The 18205-nt window shown below is 54.8% G+C and overlaps 1 protein-coding gene across 9 annotated transcripts in view; it reads left to right on the top strand.

Annotated features, from left to right (window-relative positions):
- The window catches only part of NEK6 (NIMA related kinase 6), a 95715-nt gene that overhangs the window by 17656 nt on the left and 59854 nt on the right, over positions 1 to 18205 (top strand). The window contains exon 1 of one of the 9 annotated variants that reach the window (XM_016961631.4): positions 11191 to 11369. The exons of 4 other annotated variants lie outside the window; for them this stretch is intronic. Coding sequence is in view for 2 of the 5 variants with exons in the window: in XM_003312275.7 (XP_003312323.4) it covers positions 17592 to 17736 (145 nt within the window). In the remaining 3 variants the exon portion in view is untranslated. Of the gene's footprint in view, positions 1 to 11190; positions 11370 to 11630; positions 18188 to 18205 lie in introns of those variants that run through there. 4 more of the 9 variants (XM_016961628.4, XM_003312275.7, XM_003312277.7 and 1 more) reach the window with 4 other exon arrangements.

The raw sequence follows: 18205 nt of genomic DNA, 5'->3' as shown, positions 1-18205 counted from the left end.
AAAAACGTAATTTTAAACTTCTAGGGATGAGATGTAGGTGCCCACTTATTTAAACCAGGGCCATTTCATCCACGTCACTAACTTGCCGGATGTCTTTGAGTCATGGTTTCACCTGCCTGAGCCTCGGTTTCCTCATCTTCACTCCCAGCACTGTGGAGGGGTGACCTGGTTGGTGACGGTCATGGAGCCCAGAACCCATGGGTAACGGGGTCAGCATTCAGAAGTGTCAGCTCCAGCTGCCTGCCCCCGCCTGCCAGGCCCTGTCCTCTGCCAGGCGGAGCTCCTGGTTCTCTGGGTCTGTAATGCTTTCCTTCTCACTTCTCAGACATCACTGCTTCTGGGGAGTCTCCTCTGACCTCAGCACACTGCTTAGAAACCCCTGCTTGGTGCCTCCATAGCCCCTTCTGCATCTTCCCCAACATGGCCCCCCACCCTGTGAGGCCCACTAATGGCCAGTCCCCTGCCCCAGGATCCCCTCCAGGGCTAGGACTGAGCCACTTTCCTCTGTGGTCCCAGTGCTCAGCCCAGGGCCTGGCCTGGCAAAGGCCTCGGTGACGGTAATGAGGGGAGGGAGCAATGCACCCTTCGTTTGTTCCTCAGGCCTGTGGCCATGGGGACAGCTGAGATGCTGAGACCACTGTGTCCAAAGCCCAGGCCTTTTCTGGGGACAGATAGGTCAGCGGGACGGATGGAACCAGCTCTGTGACTCACATACCCATTGTGCCTGCTGCGGTGATCCTTTAAACGACAGTTAGGTTTGATCCTGCAGGAGGTGGGTGTTTGGAAACGTTTTGAGCAGGGGAGTGGCCCCCCTGAAGCAGAGTGTGGCCCGTGGAGGCTGGGGGGCTGGGAGGGGGCTGTGAACTTCAGGAGAGAGGAGGGGGAACGGGGCTGTCCTGGGGAGAGTGGGGAGAAGTGGGGAGCAGCCTGGAACAGTGCCGGGCACCTGGTGTCCACAGCCTGAGCTCCTACCTGGAGACCCCTGGATCAGGGAGTAAAGAATTCTGGGCTGCAAGTCAGAAGAAATGCTCCCCAGGGGCTTCAGTGGCTCCAGAGTCTCAGGAATCATCTCTGGATGGGTGACTGGGGCAAGGGTGGGCTGGGGCCCTGGTCTTAGTCTCCTCACCAGTCAAGGAGGGCAATGTGCTTTTTGCCCTTAACTTTCCTCTGACCCTGGCCCTTCATACCTGGATCTGGCTTGGGAGCAGGGTGAGGCCGAGGCCCACAGAAGCCATAGGGTCAGCCTAAGAGCAAGAGTGGAAAAAGAAAAATCATGAAGCAATAATGAGCCCGTGGTACATCGAAGGGGCCGTTGAATCCCCGTGGACTCGGGACGACAGTGGCTGGAACAGTGGTTGTCTATGTGTGGCTGGAGTGTGTGCAGAGGGGCCAGTGCTTGAGCCTGAATCTTCACAGCCCCTCCTCCATACATGCAAATCCTAACAGTATTATTGATATGTAAATATTAGCTATTAGCTTTTTAAACAATAATTCCTCCTCCTATTGCTATTGTGGCTTGTTCATCAGAGCACCCTTCAGATCAGTAGGGGTTGGCCAGGTGGCGAAGGCCTGCAGTTAGAGCATGGGGAGACTGCGTGAGCAGGTGCAGAGGTGGGAAACAGCAGTTGCAGGAACCATAAGTGGCTCCGTGGAGCTGACGTGGTGGAGGACAGACGTCACCTGGGCTTGGGCTTGATGGGTCAAGGGGTCTTAGGTGCTAAGCTCAGGAGGGATGGCAACCCAGAAACCTTGAAGGTGGATAAGGAAGGGGAGATGGGGTCTTAGGGATATGTGTCTGGTGGCGCGTGTGGAAAATGACGGTGCTAAGGCTGGGAGGACTTAGAGGCCAGTGGGGAGGCCCAGGTGCTGATGCCACTGTGGACATTCCTGAGCCTCTCAGCTACCTGAGGCCGCACTTCCACCCAAAAAGAGTCCTTGGCTGGGCCGGGTGTGGTGGCTCACACCTGTAATTCCAGCACTTTGGGAGGCCAAGGCAGGTGGATTGCTTGAGGCCAGGAGCTCGAAACCAGCCTGGCCAACATGGTGAAATCCCACCTCTACTAAAAATAACAAAAATTAGCCAGGCATGGTGGCACATGCCTGTAATCCCAGCTACTTGGGAGGCTGAGGCAGGAGAATCTCTTGAACATGGGAGGCGGAGGTTGCAGTGAGCCGAGCTTGTGCCATTGCACTCCAGCCTGGGCAAGAGAGTGAGGCTCCATCTCAGAAACAAAACAAAGAATCCTCAGCTCTTTCTCCCATCCCACCACCTTCTCCTACCCTTTCCTGCTGGGTGTTGGGGCGGCGGAGGGCTCTCACCTTGGCACCCTCAGCCTCTCTCGGCTTTCCTGTGAAAAACCAGGCCAATGCCTGCCGACTTGTGAGAATAAATGATAAAATCTGTGACGCTCCCAGCGCTGCCTGGGGAGAGGAAGGAAAGTGTTGTCTTCCCTAAATTCCTATTTCTGCGTGTCGTTTATTCTCTTCCCTGTCAGAGAAGCTGTTTTGCTTCCTGGGGACAAGAGAGGCCCGCGTTCACGGGAGCGCACCCGCAGGCCCCATCCAGGCAGGTCGGCGGCCACGGAATTCATTTGTATCCCCAATTTCCAGGCTGCCTCGTGAATCTGCAAGAGCCCTGCTCCTCATGTGCTGTGGAGAGTGCATCGTGTTGTCCCTGTGACTGATTTCTGATCCTCCCTGCATTTATTTGTTTATTTGGGTCTGAGAAGTCCAAGGTGAAGCTGTGAGAAGGGGCGGCTTTGAGTTTTAATACAGGATGCACCATCATATAAGGACACTTTGGTCAACAGCAGACTGCGTATGTGACGTTGGTCCCATAAGATTATAATGCCATCTTTTGACTGTACCTTTTCCACGTGTAAACACACAAATACTGACCATTTAATTACTGTCGACTGCAGTACTCGGTACAGGACCATGCGGTACAGGTGTGTAGCCCAGGAGTGACAGGCGACACCCTATCGCCTAGGTGTGGGGGAGGCGAGACCATCTGGGTTTGTATAAGTCAACTCCAAGACGTTCACACAGTGACAAAATCGCCTCATCATGCATTTCTCAGAGTGTGTCCCTGTCGCTAAGCAATGTGTGACTGTTTATATCTGTGGTACTTTGTAGGTGTTGGGGGCATGGGCTGGGTTTGTAGGTTCCCCTAGGTGAGCAGTAGTGTCCCAGGCATTGAGGAGGGCTGTTTCCAGGTCTGTCTGGGTGTCGTTTTCCGTGGAGGAGAAGTTGCTCAAGAAGATGAGCCCAGGCTAGCCCACAAGCCCTCACCCCCTCGCAGACCCAGGTGGCTGCAGGAGGATTCTAGAGGAGACTGGGTTCTGCCCGCCAACAAGGGGCTCAGCCACACCCCCCCACCCCTGGCCCACCATAGGACTTAGTGCCCACTTGGGATGCGGTCAGAATATTTTTAGGTTGAATGGGCGCATGAGGGTGGGGAGACGCATGCGTCAGATACCGGCTGGATGACTTCATGTATGTTGGTTGACACATTATACAGCTGGGGAGACTGAGACTCAGAGAGGCTGAGGGTCTTGGCTAAGATGCCCAGCAAAGAAGTCTTCGTACCACATCTGACTCCCCACTCCCTTGAGAATTCCCGTCACCTAGAGCACCCGCCCCAGCCCCTGCCACAGTGCTGGGGAGGATCAGTGGAGACCAGGGTGGGGGGACCAAGCACGATCTCAGACCTCCTGTGTACCGGGGCACTTTGCCTACACAATCTCATCTTCAGTAGATCTCTTTCCTGGTTTTCTGATCACAAAAGTGAGGCTTAGAGAGGTGACCAATTTGGGCGAAGTTTCCCAGCAAATAGGTGGAGTGTCCCATATTTCAATTCTGGCCTGGCCTGGAGAGGATGGGGGGCTTCAACCTGTCTTGGTGGGATAGCCTGGGCTGTGATACCGGAGGCATCACTTTCTCACCAAGAAAGAGCAGGAGGGTCTTTATGGGGGCAAACAGGGCAGGGAGCTCCCCCTCGGACCCCTGGGAAACATGGGGCTAGATTGGGCCCGACACCAGCCCAGTCCCTTTGCAGCCTACTCCAGCCTTTCTCTTCTCTTTTTTTTTTTTTTTTTTTTTGAGACGGAGTCTCACTCTGTCACCCAGGCTGGAGTGCAGTGGCACGATCTCGGCTCACTGCAACCTCTGCTCCCCGGGTTCAAGCGATTCTCCTGCCTCAGCCACCCGAGTAGCTGGGACTGCAGGCACACACCACGACGCCTGGCTAATTTTTGTATTTTTAGTAGAGGCAGGGGTTTCACCATGTTGGCCAGGCTGGTCTCGAACTCCTGACCTCAAGTGATTTGCCTGCCTCGGCCTCCCAAAGTGCTGGGATTACATGCGTGAGCCACGCGCCTGGCCCAGCCTTTCTCTTTCTGACTTCACTTGCCCCACCTGTGCAGTGGGAGGACAGGAGAACCCCTTTGTCTGTTGAGTGCTGATTATGTGCCAAGGAATTTGCTGCATGATCTGATCTGATGGCCCCAGTGACTCTTTGAAACCCGGCCCCTTATTGGCACCACCCAGTCACTCCCTGGCTGCGTTTCCCTCAAGGCACGTATCGCTGTCTGAAATGACCATGTCTGTTCACTCTCATGTCTGTGTCTACCTCCCAACCACGCAAAACCTGTGGGAGGGGAAGGCCTTTTCTGTCTTGTCCACTCCTGCGTCCCCAACCCCTCGGACAGCACATGGCTTCACAAGCTTCTCAAGAAATGCTTGGCAAATGATGGCAGAGTGGGTTAACCCTGGTGTTCTCAAAAAGGGAATGGAGGCCCACAGAGGGCAGGCCCATCCCTGGGTCACACCGCCAGGGCAGGATTGGAGCCCCTGCCTGTCCAGGGTCAGCTGGGGCCTCTCTCACTGACCAGCTTTGAGCCTGGAATTCCAGGTGTGCCTGGCTGTGTCCTTGCAGGTTCACACCGCCCAAAGAAACTTCCAGTCCACACTTGTGGCTTTGGATCAGCTCAGAAAAAGTGTGTCCTGTGACTGCTCGAGGAATCTGGGCATTTAGCCCAGAAAAGAGTGTGTTTCCTGGCTTCCTGAGAACTGGGGCCCACCCTGCCCCCGGTCTAGGCGTGCAGAACAGGAGGGAGGGGAGTTGAAATCGGGGCCTGGAAGGGTACGGCGTCAGACCTTATCATCTGAGTGAGGCTTGCCGCTCACGCCAAGACTGTCCCAGCCGAGCACTCCAGGAGAGGGTATCCCCACCATTGGAGCGTCCTTAGAGATGGCAGCAGCGCCTGGAGTTGCTGGAGAAGAAACATTCCTCACGCTCATGCGAATGTTTCCCTGGGCTGCTGTCCCAGCACTGGGTACCGTGGGGCAGACATGGGTGTGACGTTTTCCAAGCACGAGGTGACCAGCGTCCATTGGGTCATCAGGCCTCCAGGGCCACATGTTTGGAAAGCTATTCCTGGAGCACCAGGCATCTGGCACCTCGCTCTGTGGCTAGGCACGGGTTTATGAGGGGACCCTGCAGAGAGCTGGGGTCCTCAGCCTTGACATTTGCACATTGTGTATAATTTCACGCTTTGCTTTGCTTTTTTCTCTTCATTTTTTTCTTTTTTTGAGACAGGGTCTTGCTCTGTTGCCCAGGCTGGAGGGTAGTGTCGTGATCTCGGCTCACTGCAGCCTTGACTTCCTGGGCTCAAGGGATCCTCCCACCTCAGCCTCCCAAGCAGCTGGTGCTACAGGTGCATGCCACCACAGCTAATTTTTGTATTTTTTGTGGAATTGGGGTTTCTCCACATGTTGGCCAGGCTGGTCTCGAACTCCTGACCTCAGGTGATCCACCCACCTCAGCCTCACAAAGCGCTTTTGTTTTTCTTGAGAAAGATCAGAGCTTCCCTGCTGCATCTCCCACTTTTCGCTTGTGTTTTCTTTTCTTCCTTACCAGCAGGCTGCCTGGTGACTGGCCTGGGGGCCTCTTCCCTCAGACCAGGAAATCACCCAGTACTCCGAGAGTGTTCACTAGAATTACCCTCATGTTCACTGGAATATACTGGTCACATTTCTGAGAGGGAGACCCCCTTTTTGTACTCATAGGAGAGTGGAGGAGGCCGGCCATGCTTCTCCTCAGCCACGATTGAAAAAGTCACCTAGCACAGTGGCCTGAGTCCACTGGTTCCCAAATCCCAGACCCAGGCCAGGCCTAGGGCCGTGTGAAGTCTTCCGCGGACCCACGGTGAAATAAGAAAAGGAAGGCCTGGCTTGGCATAGCTACTTTCCATGTCAGCTGTTTTTTCTTTTCTTTTTTTTTTTTTTTTTTTTTGGAGGTGGAGTCTCACTCTGTCGCCCAGACTGGAGTGCAGTGGTGCGATCCCAGCTCACTGCAAGCTCCACCTCCAGGGTTGAAGTGATTCTCCTGCTTCAGCCTCCTGAGTAGCTGGGATTACAGGTGCCTGCCACCACACCCAGCTAATTTTGTATTTTAGTAGAGACAGGGTTTTACCATGCTAGCCAGGCTGATCTCGAACTCCCGACCTCAGGTGATCTGCCTACCTCAGCCTCCCAAAGTGCTGGGATTACAGGCGTGAGCCACCACACCCGGCCTGTCCTTTCTTTTATGAAAGATGGTGATACTAGGTGGACGTTTTATTTTAGATGCCAGAAAAATCTGGCAACCTATGTCTATCTTCAAAATGTGGGAGAGGCTCTCCAGGCCTGTGACACCTCCAGGCCCGGAAGCCATTGATGTACTTCTGTACCCCAGACACAGAAGTGGAGCCCGGGGCAGACTTTGATGCCTCAAGAACCTCTGAGTCATGGCCACACGTGAGCCCCCGGCTCTGCCCTGGTGTGCGGTGGGGCGTATTGGTTTCCTAGGGATATTATAACAAATTACTGCAAACTGGGTGCTTGAAAACAATAGAAATTCATTCTCTCATGGAGAATCCTGGAGGCGCGATGCCTGAAATCAGGCTGGTGGTAGGCTCAGTTCCCGTGGAGGCTCTGACAAAGCACCTGCCGTGCCTTTTTCTGGCTTCTGGCATGCGCTAGCCACCCTCCTTGTTCCTTGTTCCGCGTTCCGTGGCTCGTCTACACATCTCTCCAGTGCTCGCCTCTGTCGCCACATGGCCTTCTTCCTTGTGCGTCTGTCTCTGTGTCCATCCCTCATAGAAAGACACCCGTCATTGAATTTGGGCCACCCTAATCCCATGTGACCCCAGCTTAACTTGATTAGTATCTCCAAGTAAGGGCCTATGCCCCAGTTCCAGATAGACAAGGGTTTGGGGGGAACATTACTCTGGGGGCGTAAGGGATGAGGAGGGCAGGTCCAGGGAGCCTGCCCTCATTCCCAGGAGGAGACAGAAGACCAAGGAGCAGAGTCTGGCGGGGGAACGCTGTCACCACAGCAAGGGCCAGGCTGGGGCCACAGGGGGTGGGTCAGACACGCCCACTGAATACTCAGGGGCACGGGAGGGCCGGGATCCCCCTGACTCTCTGCATCCCAGATTCATTCCTGCGCTTTCATACAGGACCCAAAGACAAGTGCTGAGTAGATCTTGGTCTTCAGCACGATGTTTTTTAAAAACAGGCTTGCAGCGTTTGGTCCTTTGGTGGCACCAGCCAGGACCACTGAGGGCTGAGGACGTCTCAGCGCCCAGCATAGGCCGCCAGCCCTGGCTCTGCTCTTTTGGGTTAGAGAGCGGCCCCTCCCAGTAATGACAGGGCCCCGCCATTCCCGGCAGCGCCCACCAGCACAGCCTCCCCCGCTTTGTGGACAAAGGGCAGCCTGTGGGGCAGGAAGGAGGGAATCCAGCCTCCCCTGTTCCCCAGAGGCCTTTATCTATTTTGGCAAAGGCCCTGTGATCAGACGTTTCCACCCTGACAACTCCCTGCCAAGTGATCTCAAGCAAGGGAGTCCCAGAGCCCTGCTGAGCCCCACTTCTCTCCTGTGAAGTAGGAGGCACAGTTCCAGCCCTGTCCCTCTCAGGAATGCTGGGGATGACAAGGCAAACCCTTCCCGTGCCTAGCCCAGGGCCTGGCACATAGTAGGTGCTCAGTCAATACTGAATGAGAGAGAGCATCTTGGAGCCCAGAACGTAAATTTCATGCCACTCCTGCGACGGAGCCTCAGTGGGGCCTCTTGGGAAGGAGAATCTATAGGCATTTCCTTCCCCACGTCCTAGGACACAGTTAGCTGAGACGACCGGGCAGGGGTGGGGAAGTTGAGTGCACGCGTGTAGCACTGGACAGAGGGCAGAGGCTGTTAAGCTGCATCTCAGGCATTGATTGGCATTGAGGAAAACCCACCTAGACTTGGTATCGCGGGAGGGAGGGTCGTGTGCAGGGAGCCCTGGAAGGGAGCCTGGAGAGCTGGGTGCCAGCCCTGGCTCTGCACCCCTTACCAGCCATGTGCAGGTCATGGCAGTGCCCTGTGGATCCTACTTCCTGAGCCTCCCCTCTGCAGGCTTGATGCCACTGCTGTCATTTCGGCCTCTATCCCACAACTCGCACGGGGCTTGCCTCACCTCTAGGCCTTTGCACGTGCCATGCCCTCTGCCTGGAGTGCCCTGCCCCCATTCCTCCACTCAGAGCTGCTTCCCGTTCTGAGGAAAAATCCCATGCCCCAGGTAGACTGCACGCACATTTTCCTGTGTTTCCACACCCTGCTTTGCAGAGCAGTGGGCACCCTGGTTGTAGTTTAAGGGACGCCTGAGAGCCCCATTGAGGATGGAGATTGGTCCCCCTTGCCTGGCACACGCTTGGTGCCCAGCACTTGTGTGTCCATTGAGTGAGCAAATAATGGAATGTCTGGAGGCATGTGATGCCTCTGCTGTGTGGCTTGGTTTCCCCATCTTTAAAATACCAGATGTGGGCCAGGCGCAGTGGCTCTCGCCTATAATCCCAGCACTTTGGGAGGCTGAGGCGGGAGGATCACCTGAGGTTGGGAGTTCGAGACCAGCCTGGCCAACATGTTGAAACCCTGTCTCTACTAAAAATACAAAAATTAGCCAGGTGTGGTGGTGCATGTCTGTAATCCCAGCTACTTGGGAGGCTGAGACATGATAATTGCTTGAACTAGGGAGGCGGAGGTTGCAGTGATCCAAGATGGCACCACTGCACTCCATACTGGGCGAAGAGCGAGACTCTGTCTCTAAGTAAATAAATAAAATAAAATACTGGATGTGGACTGATGGAGTCCTTGGGGATCTGGTGAAACATGAGGCCTCAAGTGAACGGACTCGGGTCTTTCCTGCTCCCAGGAGTGGAATGGGAGCGTGGCAGCGACCACGCACACGTTTGTTTAATGATTATCCAATGTTGACCCAAAACTATGAGCAAAGCTTCGGGGATTTTCTGGGCGTTCAGCACAAAATTCCCAGTTAATGGGTTCCAGTGTCTTAAAAAGGCAGGACTGAGGCGGTCTCTATGGAGTTGTTCTGACTGCAGCTGGGCCCTGTCCTTCCACACCTGCCCCTGCAGGAATTCTCCGGACGCCTGTGGAGGGAAGAATGTGTGTGTCTGGGGTCCGAGACCACATGCACCACCTGGTGGAACTTTCTCTGCTCTTGCATGTCTGGTGGGAGCTTCCCTTAATGACACAGGATCTGCCGAGATTCATCCCCAACTCCAGGCTGGCACCAGTGTTCAAGCCCCTGCCTCTGCTGTCTCCCAGGTCTTCAAATTTGCACCACTCTGACTCTCAGTTTCCCTATCTGCAAAATGAAGGCAGGAATGCCCACCTCATGGGGTGAGCCAGTGGACCCAAATACGTGGTGCAGTAGGTGCCACGGAGTGGTGGCACGTGATTTTGTGGCTGTTAGTGTGAGTATTCCTTACTTTAGAGAGCAGAGGAAAACACATCAGCAGATTGTTTAAGCCAAAAAATGTCTGTTGTTTGAAGAATTTCGTTTTGGAAGGCAAGCCCAGGTTTTGGGTCAGAACCGTATTCCCTCAGGCACGGCACGGTTGAACGTCGAGGCATATTTTACAGGCTTGGTGACCGCTCAAGCCTTTGAGCCCTCCATGCGGGTGCTCTGAGGTCAGACTTTTCGGGAAGCCCTCACACAGCTGGTCTGCTTGTCGCGTTGGTAGCACCGTTTCCACAGAGCAGGCTCTGTTTGGCTATGAATAGATGTTTTTCTCACTCTTTTCTTGGATGCCTGAATGGCAGGCTCCCCTCCTGCAGTCTCAGAGGCCGACCTGCATGTAAAACTCCAAGCGGACATCAGAGTGGGGTCGTCTGTTCCTGCTTGGACTTGAGGCTCTCAGCAAGGCTCAAAGAGCTGGGTCGATGGCCACCATGACCCAGGGAGCCTCCCGAGAGTCTCCCAGGCTATAGTTTCTGAAGGCTACTGAGTGAACTGAAGAAATCAGAGTTCATGGAAGAGGCAGCAGATCGGAGCAACAGCCGAGATCGAGGAGGATGGTTCAGGATCTCCAAACACAGGCCCGCTGGCTCCACTGTGTCCAAGCCACAGATGCAAAGCCTGTTAGGACAGGAAGGACACGAGACAGCAGCCAGGGCCGGCCGCAGGCAGGAGGGCCGGGCCACCAGCAGTTAGGAGTGTGGGTTCTGGAGCCACACAACCTGGGTTCAGATCCCAGTTTTCCCACCTCTATTGGGCAGCATACTGTAAGCCTCAGTTTTCCCCTTCTGTAAAACGGAGATAATAATTTACCTGTCTCACAAGGCTGTTATGAGGATTAAAGTAAGTTAACATCACTCAAGTGCATAGAACGATGCTGGGTACATACTAAATAAATACAGATAAACTGAGGCCCAGAGAGGGCAAGGGACTTCGCTGTGGTCACTCAGCAAGTCACTGGGGCAGCCAAGGCTGAAACTCATGACTCCTAGTCTCGTGAACGGTTCCCCCCTCCCTGCCCTCCCCCGCAGTCAGACTTTTTAAACACTGCCTTTTGCAGAGGAAATCGCGTGACCCTTCAGCCCACAAGAATTCCGACTGCACAGAATGTCTGAAACCTCTTCGGGCTGGCTGGGGGCCTTGTTGCAATTCTATTCAGCTGTTAGTTCTTTTTTTCCCCTTTCTTTCTTTTAAAGCTCTATAGGATCCTCCTTTCCCTTCTCCACAAATAGAAAAATTAACCTCTTGACAAAGGAGTTGGAAGACTTGAGTCCCTGCTGTGTGTCCCGGAACCAATCCCCCAGCCTCAGGTTCCCCGGCTGTGAAATGAGAAGGTGTCCTCTGTTGACAGGGAGGTGGCCCCACCTGCCAGTCTGTGATTGCCACAGAGACAAGCCAGCCGAGAAGTGCCACCCTGGACGAAGGTCGGGTGAGTGCTGATTAAACAAAATCTGGTGACGCATCCTTCTAAGAAGCGAGGTGAACCCACCAGAGATGCTGCGTGCTTCTGCCCACCTCCTCGTGTCAAAGGTGATTTGAGTCATCAGCCTGGCCTGCACTTTTCTCGCTCTCCTGTTTCCTTGCAGTGCTCCTGGGCTCCTGAGCCACTCGGGGCTGAGGCCCGGGGGCCAGTTGTGTCCCATCTGCAGGCCCCAGGGCGTTAGACCTGAGGGGCCTGGTCACCTTCTGATTTCTGCTGGGCACCCCAGCCATGAGCTCCAGAGGCTGCCAGCCTAGGGTGTGAATCTGTCTCCGAAGCTGCTGACACGAGTAGGGACTTCCCCTCTCTAAGCTTTAGTTTTCTTATCTGTGAAATGGGTGCATGAGCCCTGCCTGACAGGGTGAGATGAGGTACACAAGCCCTATCCTACTTCACTCCCCTCTTCCTTCCTGCCCGAAAGGCCCTGGCTCACCTGGGATCCAGCTGGGGCACAGCAGGTGTTGATATGTCCACCTGCTGCCCCCCGGCTGTGATATGCCCCCCTGGCTGCGGGGGACAGAGGGACAGCTGGCCAGACCGGGAAGCCTGGGGACAGACCCTGGGACATCAGGGTCAGGAGCGTACAGGGTGCAGCCCTCTTGGCCTAGTGATGGGGATCCCTAGGGGAAAGACCTAGGGGCCAGGAGGTCATGGAGACAAGACTCGAACCCAGGATTGGGGCCCCCAGGTCCTCCTGTCCTTTGTGTAGGCTCACTTTCAGGTTACCCTGGCACCAGCAGGGGCCAGCCTGGTTGGGCCTGGGAATTCAGAGATGGGTGCCAAGGTGGGCCTGGAGCACGACGTAGGCAGACACGGGGCCGAGCCCCACCTTGCTACCCGCTGGTAAGGGGCCTTGGGCAAGTCGTGGCCACTCCTGAGCCCCCATCTCCTCATCTCAAAAATGAACATCATTCCCACTCTTCCCACCTTTCAAGGTTGTCATGAGGCTCCCTATGATAGTGTGGACAAAAGTCACTCTGTAGACCATCAAGAACTGACCAGGCCAGATGTGGTGGCTCATGCCTGTAATCCCAACACTTTGGGAGGCTGAGGTGGGTGGATCACCTGAGGTCAGGAGTTTGAAACTAGCCTGGCCAACATGGTGAAACCCCATCTTTACTAAAAATAGAAAGATTTGCTGGGTGTAGTGGCATGCAGGTATAACCCTGGATACTTGGGAGGGTGAGGCAGGAGAATCTCTTGAACCTGGGAGGTGGAGGTTACAGTGAGCCAAGATTGCACCATTGCACTCCAGCCTAGGTGACAGAGTGACACTGTCTCAAAAAAGAAAAAAAACCGCCCAGAAGAAATGTGTCATTTCACCCTCTGGGGCATTTCTGTATCCCTGTCACCAAGACAGTCTGGTATGGAGTAGGTGCTCAGTAAGTGTTGAATAAATGAATGATAAAAGTTACCTATTACATACCGAGTGTCACCCAGGGAAATTTCCATAAAGTGTCCTCATCTTCACAGCAACCCCAGGAGTTTAGGTATGGCCCATTTTACAGATAAGGAAGCTGAGGCTCAGAAAGTGAAATTACTTACTGAAGGTCACACTGCAAGTGGCTAAGGAAGTCAGGATTCACACCTGTCTCTTGAGTCCACGTCCTTTCAGGTTCTCAGGTGCCCACTGGGTTATTCCTTCCCTGAGGTACACTGGTGAGTGTTCAACAAACAGTTCCAGGACGAGGGAGATTTGTACACACCCCTGACTTCTAGCATTTGCCAGTTCCCATAGTGTAAAGATTCTCACCATGGCTGATTTCAAGCAACCAGTGTGATATCAGCTGTCTCACAAAATCCCTAGGATGTAACAAGCTGCCCCCACGAGCCAGAAGCCAGCTTAGTGCACCCCCATAGCTCTCTCATTTGCACAGCCCCTTGCTCACCCAAGGACAGCCACAGAGTTAAGAGTGTTCCTCAAGGCTGAAACAACAGACCAGAACTAAACCAATGGCTTGGGTGGGAGTACCTGTGCCTGTAGACCCCAGCCCTGTCCACCAGAGGCTATGGAGCTCCCTGGGATTTCAAAATCACACAAAGACTTGGTTGGATGGATGAGACCGGAGGATGGATCTGCAGGACCGAGACTGGAATATTAAGTCCTGCCAGCCCCACGGTGTGCGATATTCCTGCCAGGCCTGGAGCAGAGCCCTGTAAACGCTGGAATATAATAGACAATAAAAGTCGCCGGAAAATAGTGACTCTCCTAGGACCCCTGTCGTCTCTGCCACATGCTGCTGCTGGAACCATGAGCCCTGTGATCATGAGGCACAATCGTCATGTAAATATATAGGGTCTCTCACCAGCCACGGGCCAAGATTTATTTTATGGAGACAGTGGGGGAGGGGGCCAGCTCAGTTTCATTGTCCTGGTAACTTTGTAAAATGCTTTGCCATCACTTCCCAGCTCCTGGGAGGATGCAGCAGGAGCTGTGCAGCCTCTCTCGCCCTCCCAAAAGGGGGATCCCCAGAGGCCCTGGACACCTCCTTCCAGGTCCACAGGCCCAAAGGCCTGGTGTCCATAAGGCTGGGGTTCCCTGGAAAGTGGGTTTCTGGAAATACTTGTTGCAGGGATATCGCTGTTGCGTGAGGGCTGGTTGTTTATGATAACAGGAATCATAACAGTGGCAGTACCCACATTGATTGATTGATTGATTGAGACAGAGTCTCACTCCATCACCCAGGCTGGAGTGCAGTGGCGTGACCTCAATTCACTGCAACCTCTGCCTCCTGGGTTCAAGTGATTCTCCTGAATCAAGTGATTCAGTGCTCAGCCTCCTGAGCAGCTGGGATTACAGGTACCCGCCCCCACACCCAGCTAATTTTTTGTATTTTTAGTAAAAATGAGGTTTTGCCATGTTGGCCAGGCTGGTCTCGAACTCTTGACCTCAAGTGATCCACTCACCTCAGCCTCCCAAAGTGCTGGGATTACAGGCGTGAGCCACCCTGCTCGGCCCAGTACCCACATTTATTAAGCTCTTCTGCATACCCGGGCCCTGATAATCCTGGGCTGGTATTTTACCTGCATGTAAAATACCTCACTTGGTCCTCACGGCAACCCTACAAGATGGGTCCTACTGTGGCTCCTAGTTTATAAAAGAGGGAACTGCAAAGGGATGACCCTGGGACTGGCCCAGGCTCACATGGGCGGATGGAGGCAGCACCGAATTTGTACTCGGGGCTCTCAGACCCCTGAGCCTGCTGCCTCTCCACCTCCCCACAGCCTGGCCTGCTCTTCTCAGATCCAGGACACTGCCTCCCTGCAGCCCCCTTCATTGCCCCACGTTGAAATTAACGGCCCCTTCTGTGATTCAGCAACGCAGTTAAGTACATTGGGGTTTTTTGGTTGGTGTTTTGTTTTTTGTTTTTTTAGAAAGAGGGTCTTGCTCTTTCACCCAGGTGGAATGCAGTGGCCCAATACTAGCTCTCCACAGCCTTGAACTCCTGGGCTTAAGTGATCCTTCCATCTCAGCCTTCCAAAGTGCTAGGATTACAGGTGTGAGCCACCACGCCTGACCTAGTTAAGACTTTGATTGGACACCCCCCCCGCCCCCCCCCCCCCACACACACTCCATCTGCTCCTTCGCTGAGGGGAGGGTGCTCTGGACACACTGCTGAGGATGTCCAGGTCAGGACTCAGGCCTGCATTCCCATCCAAGCTCTGCCTCTGCAGCTAGGACTCCCTGAGTCTCAGTTTCCTCATCTGTCAAATGGATACACTGTCTGCCTTCCAGGGTTGTTTTGTGAGCACACAGCCTGGCACTATCCCTGAAGGATCTGGCCCAGCACCCGACACTGATGGGTGCCCTGGATGCATGCCTCCATATACACGCCTCCATGGCTGTGTGTTGGGGAGCCCAGGAGGCATCCAAGCCACAGCCCCACGTCACTATGGCTACTATGCGTGAGGAAGGCAGTGTGCAGGTGCTGGAGGGCTCAGAAGTGATCCAGGGTCCAAGAACAAATTCCCTTAGCAATTCCAGACCGAAAAGGTCTGGTTTTCTAGTGCCCAGAAATGAGCACGTGATTAAATACAGGATCCCCAGTTTAATTCCAGAGCAACCCAGTGAATCACAGATCCTTTGTCAGCCATATAAGAAGCATCTGCACAAGAGGGGCGCTTCTAGACTGTGAAGTCCAACCCACTCATGTTGCAGGTGGGGAAACTGAGGCCCAAAGATAGCCTGTGACTTTCCCAAGACCATGCAGCCCTATGGGAGTCTGGGCTGTATGAGTCCTGGGCCACCAGACCACACACAGCACAGCTCAGAGCACAAGCCACTCCTGCGAAGCTAAAAATGGCCACATACTTCCTAAGCCCAACTCCAGGGTTCAGTGAGGATCCTGGTCAGGAGAGCAACACAGGAAGGTGCAGGGGTTGCCATGGTGTGGCCCCAGATGCTGTGATTATGCGCCAGCCCCGTCACACCGTATGGGTGGTAGGACTGGGCAAAGAAGACGCCGCCACCTGGATGCACTGAGGTGTGCACAGCCGCGTGGAGATGATGCTGGGGGCTCGCGGTGACTCTCAGGAGGCCCTGGCCTGGCCTATCTGGAGCCTTCTCTGTGAAATGAGGCTGGTAACGCCCACTAGCAGGGTTGTAGGGGACATGGATCTGTGGCCACCTCCTCAAGGGGTGCCACACGCACCAGGTCCTGACTGGGAGTCCAGCCCCCAGGGCCTGTGGATGGCTGGCCTGGGCCCAGCCTCCGCCCCCAAGGGTGCTGGCACCTAGCATGTGCCCGACAGTTGGGGCCGGCTGGTGGGAAGGTGTGTGTCAGGTGGCAGAGCCTCAGTGCCAGGATCTCACTCACGCGTCCTCCAGGGCCTCAGCTGCCGTATGCCTGTGTCAGTCCCAGTGGCGATGAGCTGCAGATGGGGCACAGGGGTGGTTTGCCCAGGGCAGAAGTGGCTCGTTCTGAAAAAGGAAGCAGGTGCTGGCCACGGAGAGCCCCTCTTGGGGACCAGGGGCCGGGGCTGGCCTGCAGAGCCCAGATTCCTCTCACAGACTGGGTGGCGGGGGGTCTGTCTGGCCTCTGTGCCCTTGATCCCACGGTGTCCTCTACTGAGAATCCCCTTCCCCTTTAGTCCAAACCCTGCTGGTCCTTCTGGGCCACCTCAGGTTTTCTACCTGTTGTCCAAAGCTCCCCGTGACCTGGCCCAGCCAGAAGCAGCAGCCATGGGTCCTTTTCCTGAGCAGCTTCATGCTCTTTTTAGCTTGTGGGTAGCAGTTCCAGGGCCTGCTCCTGGGGACCTGTAAGAACAGGAACTGTGTCTGAGTCATTGCAGGGTCCCGAAGGGAAGACGAACACTCCTCATCCTCTGATCCTGGATCCGCACCCTTGTTTTGGAGAATGCAGGGCCCGAATAAGGATGCAATAACAATCAAATAACAACCCCACTGATGGGGTATCTGCCTTGTGCCCCGCCTGGCCCTAAGCTCTTTCAACTCGTGCAATGTCATGTAACCCACCAGCACCCCGGGCAGTAGATACTACCCTTGTCCCTGTTTTACCCGTGAGAATGCAGGTGCACACAACTGGGACGTGGCTAAGCCAGAACTTGAACCAGGACTGCCGCCTGCCAGGGCTCTCATCTCATGGGCAACCAAGGATTTGGGCCCAGTTTACAAAGGAGAGAATAGAAAGGGTTAAGCTTTTAAAGGAACAGCAAGGGCCGGTCACGGTGGCTCACGCCTGTAATCTTACCACTTTGGGAGGCCGAGGTCAGCAGATCACCTGAGGTCAGGAGTTCGAGACCAGCCTGACCAACATGGAGAAACCCCATCTCTACTAAAAATACAAAATTAGCCGGGCGTGGTGGTGGGTGTCTGTAATCCCAACTGCTTGGGAGTCTGAGGCAGGAGAATCGCTTGAACCTCGGAGGTGGAGGTTGCGGTGAGCCAAGATCATGCTGCTGTACTCCAGCCTGGGCAACAAGAGCGAAACTCCATCTCAAATAAATAAATAAACAAACAGCAAGAACAGTTATGCTTTTCAGCATTTTGCTGGGCCCCAGTGTGGATAGGTGGGGAGCGAGCACAAGGACCAAAGGAAAGGACCCTTGTCCCTCCCTGAGCCTACACTGGTCTAATCGGGTGGCGCTGCCATCAGATTCCAGTCCCTGGTAAGCAGGGGGCTCCGTGGCGGCTGTGACAAGTTCCATTCGCTTTGGAGGTGGCAGCCGGAGCTATTTTTAGAGCAGCACGTGGTGGGGGAGTTTCCTTTTGGCGGTGTCTGGGGACCGGAGTCTTGGGAAGGGGAAGTCCCATGCGGAGACAGAGGCCCTTCTTCCTGCACCCACCCCAGCCCAGAGAGGCGACCCAGCTCCCTGGAGGCCCAGGCACCTCATGTCTGCCCTCAACCCAGAGTGGAGCAGACCTTCCCTGGAGCTTCTCAGGAGCCACTTCAAAAGGTACCCTGACTTTCTCTGCCTCCTGCTATGGGAACCGCTTGCTCTTAGGGGTGTGTCCAGCGAGGGATGGGGAACCAGGCCCCAGGGACCTCCAGGGCTGGAGCTCCAGGGACCTTGACCTGGCTGCACCTCTGCCACCCACCGCTGGCTCAGCCACCTGCTGGTGGGGCTGCCCATTCAGCCAGTCCCACCAACCTGACAGGACCTTTGCCACTAGCCTGGGACAGGGGTGGCTGCTGACGGCTGCTTTCACATTGAGTAATCCCCGGGCTTGGCCAGAACTTCTGAGTTTCCAGGGAAGCAGAAAAAGCAATTCTTTCTCTAGGGTGGGTTTTGTCTGCCCCTTCCTGCCTGTAGGAAGGAGAGAAAATTAGGGGAGGCCACGGGCTTGAAAGCTTTCCCTGCATGGAGGCCACTGGATGGGATTCTAGATGCTCGCCTGGGACCCAGGGTGAGTTTTTTACAAACA

The sequence above is a fragment of the Pan troglodytes genome, chromosome 11 (genome assembly GCF_028858775.2).
Source record: "Pan troglodytes isolate AG18354 chromosome 11, NHGRI_mPanTro3-v2.0_pri, whole genome shotgun sequence".
Lineage (NCBI taxonomy): Eukaryota > Metazoa > Chordata > Mammalia > Primates > Hominidae > Pan > Pan troglodytes.
Note: the sequence above shows the minus strand (reverse complement) of the source record. Positions and strands in the feature narration are given on the sequence as shown.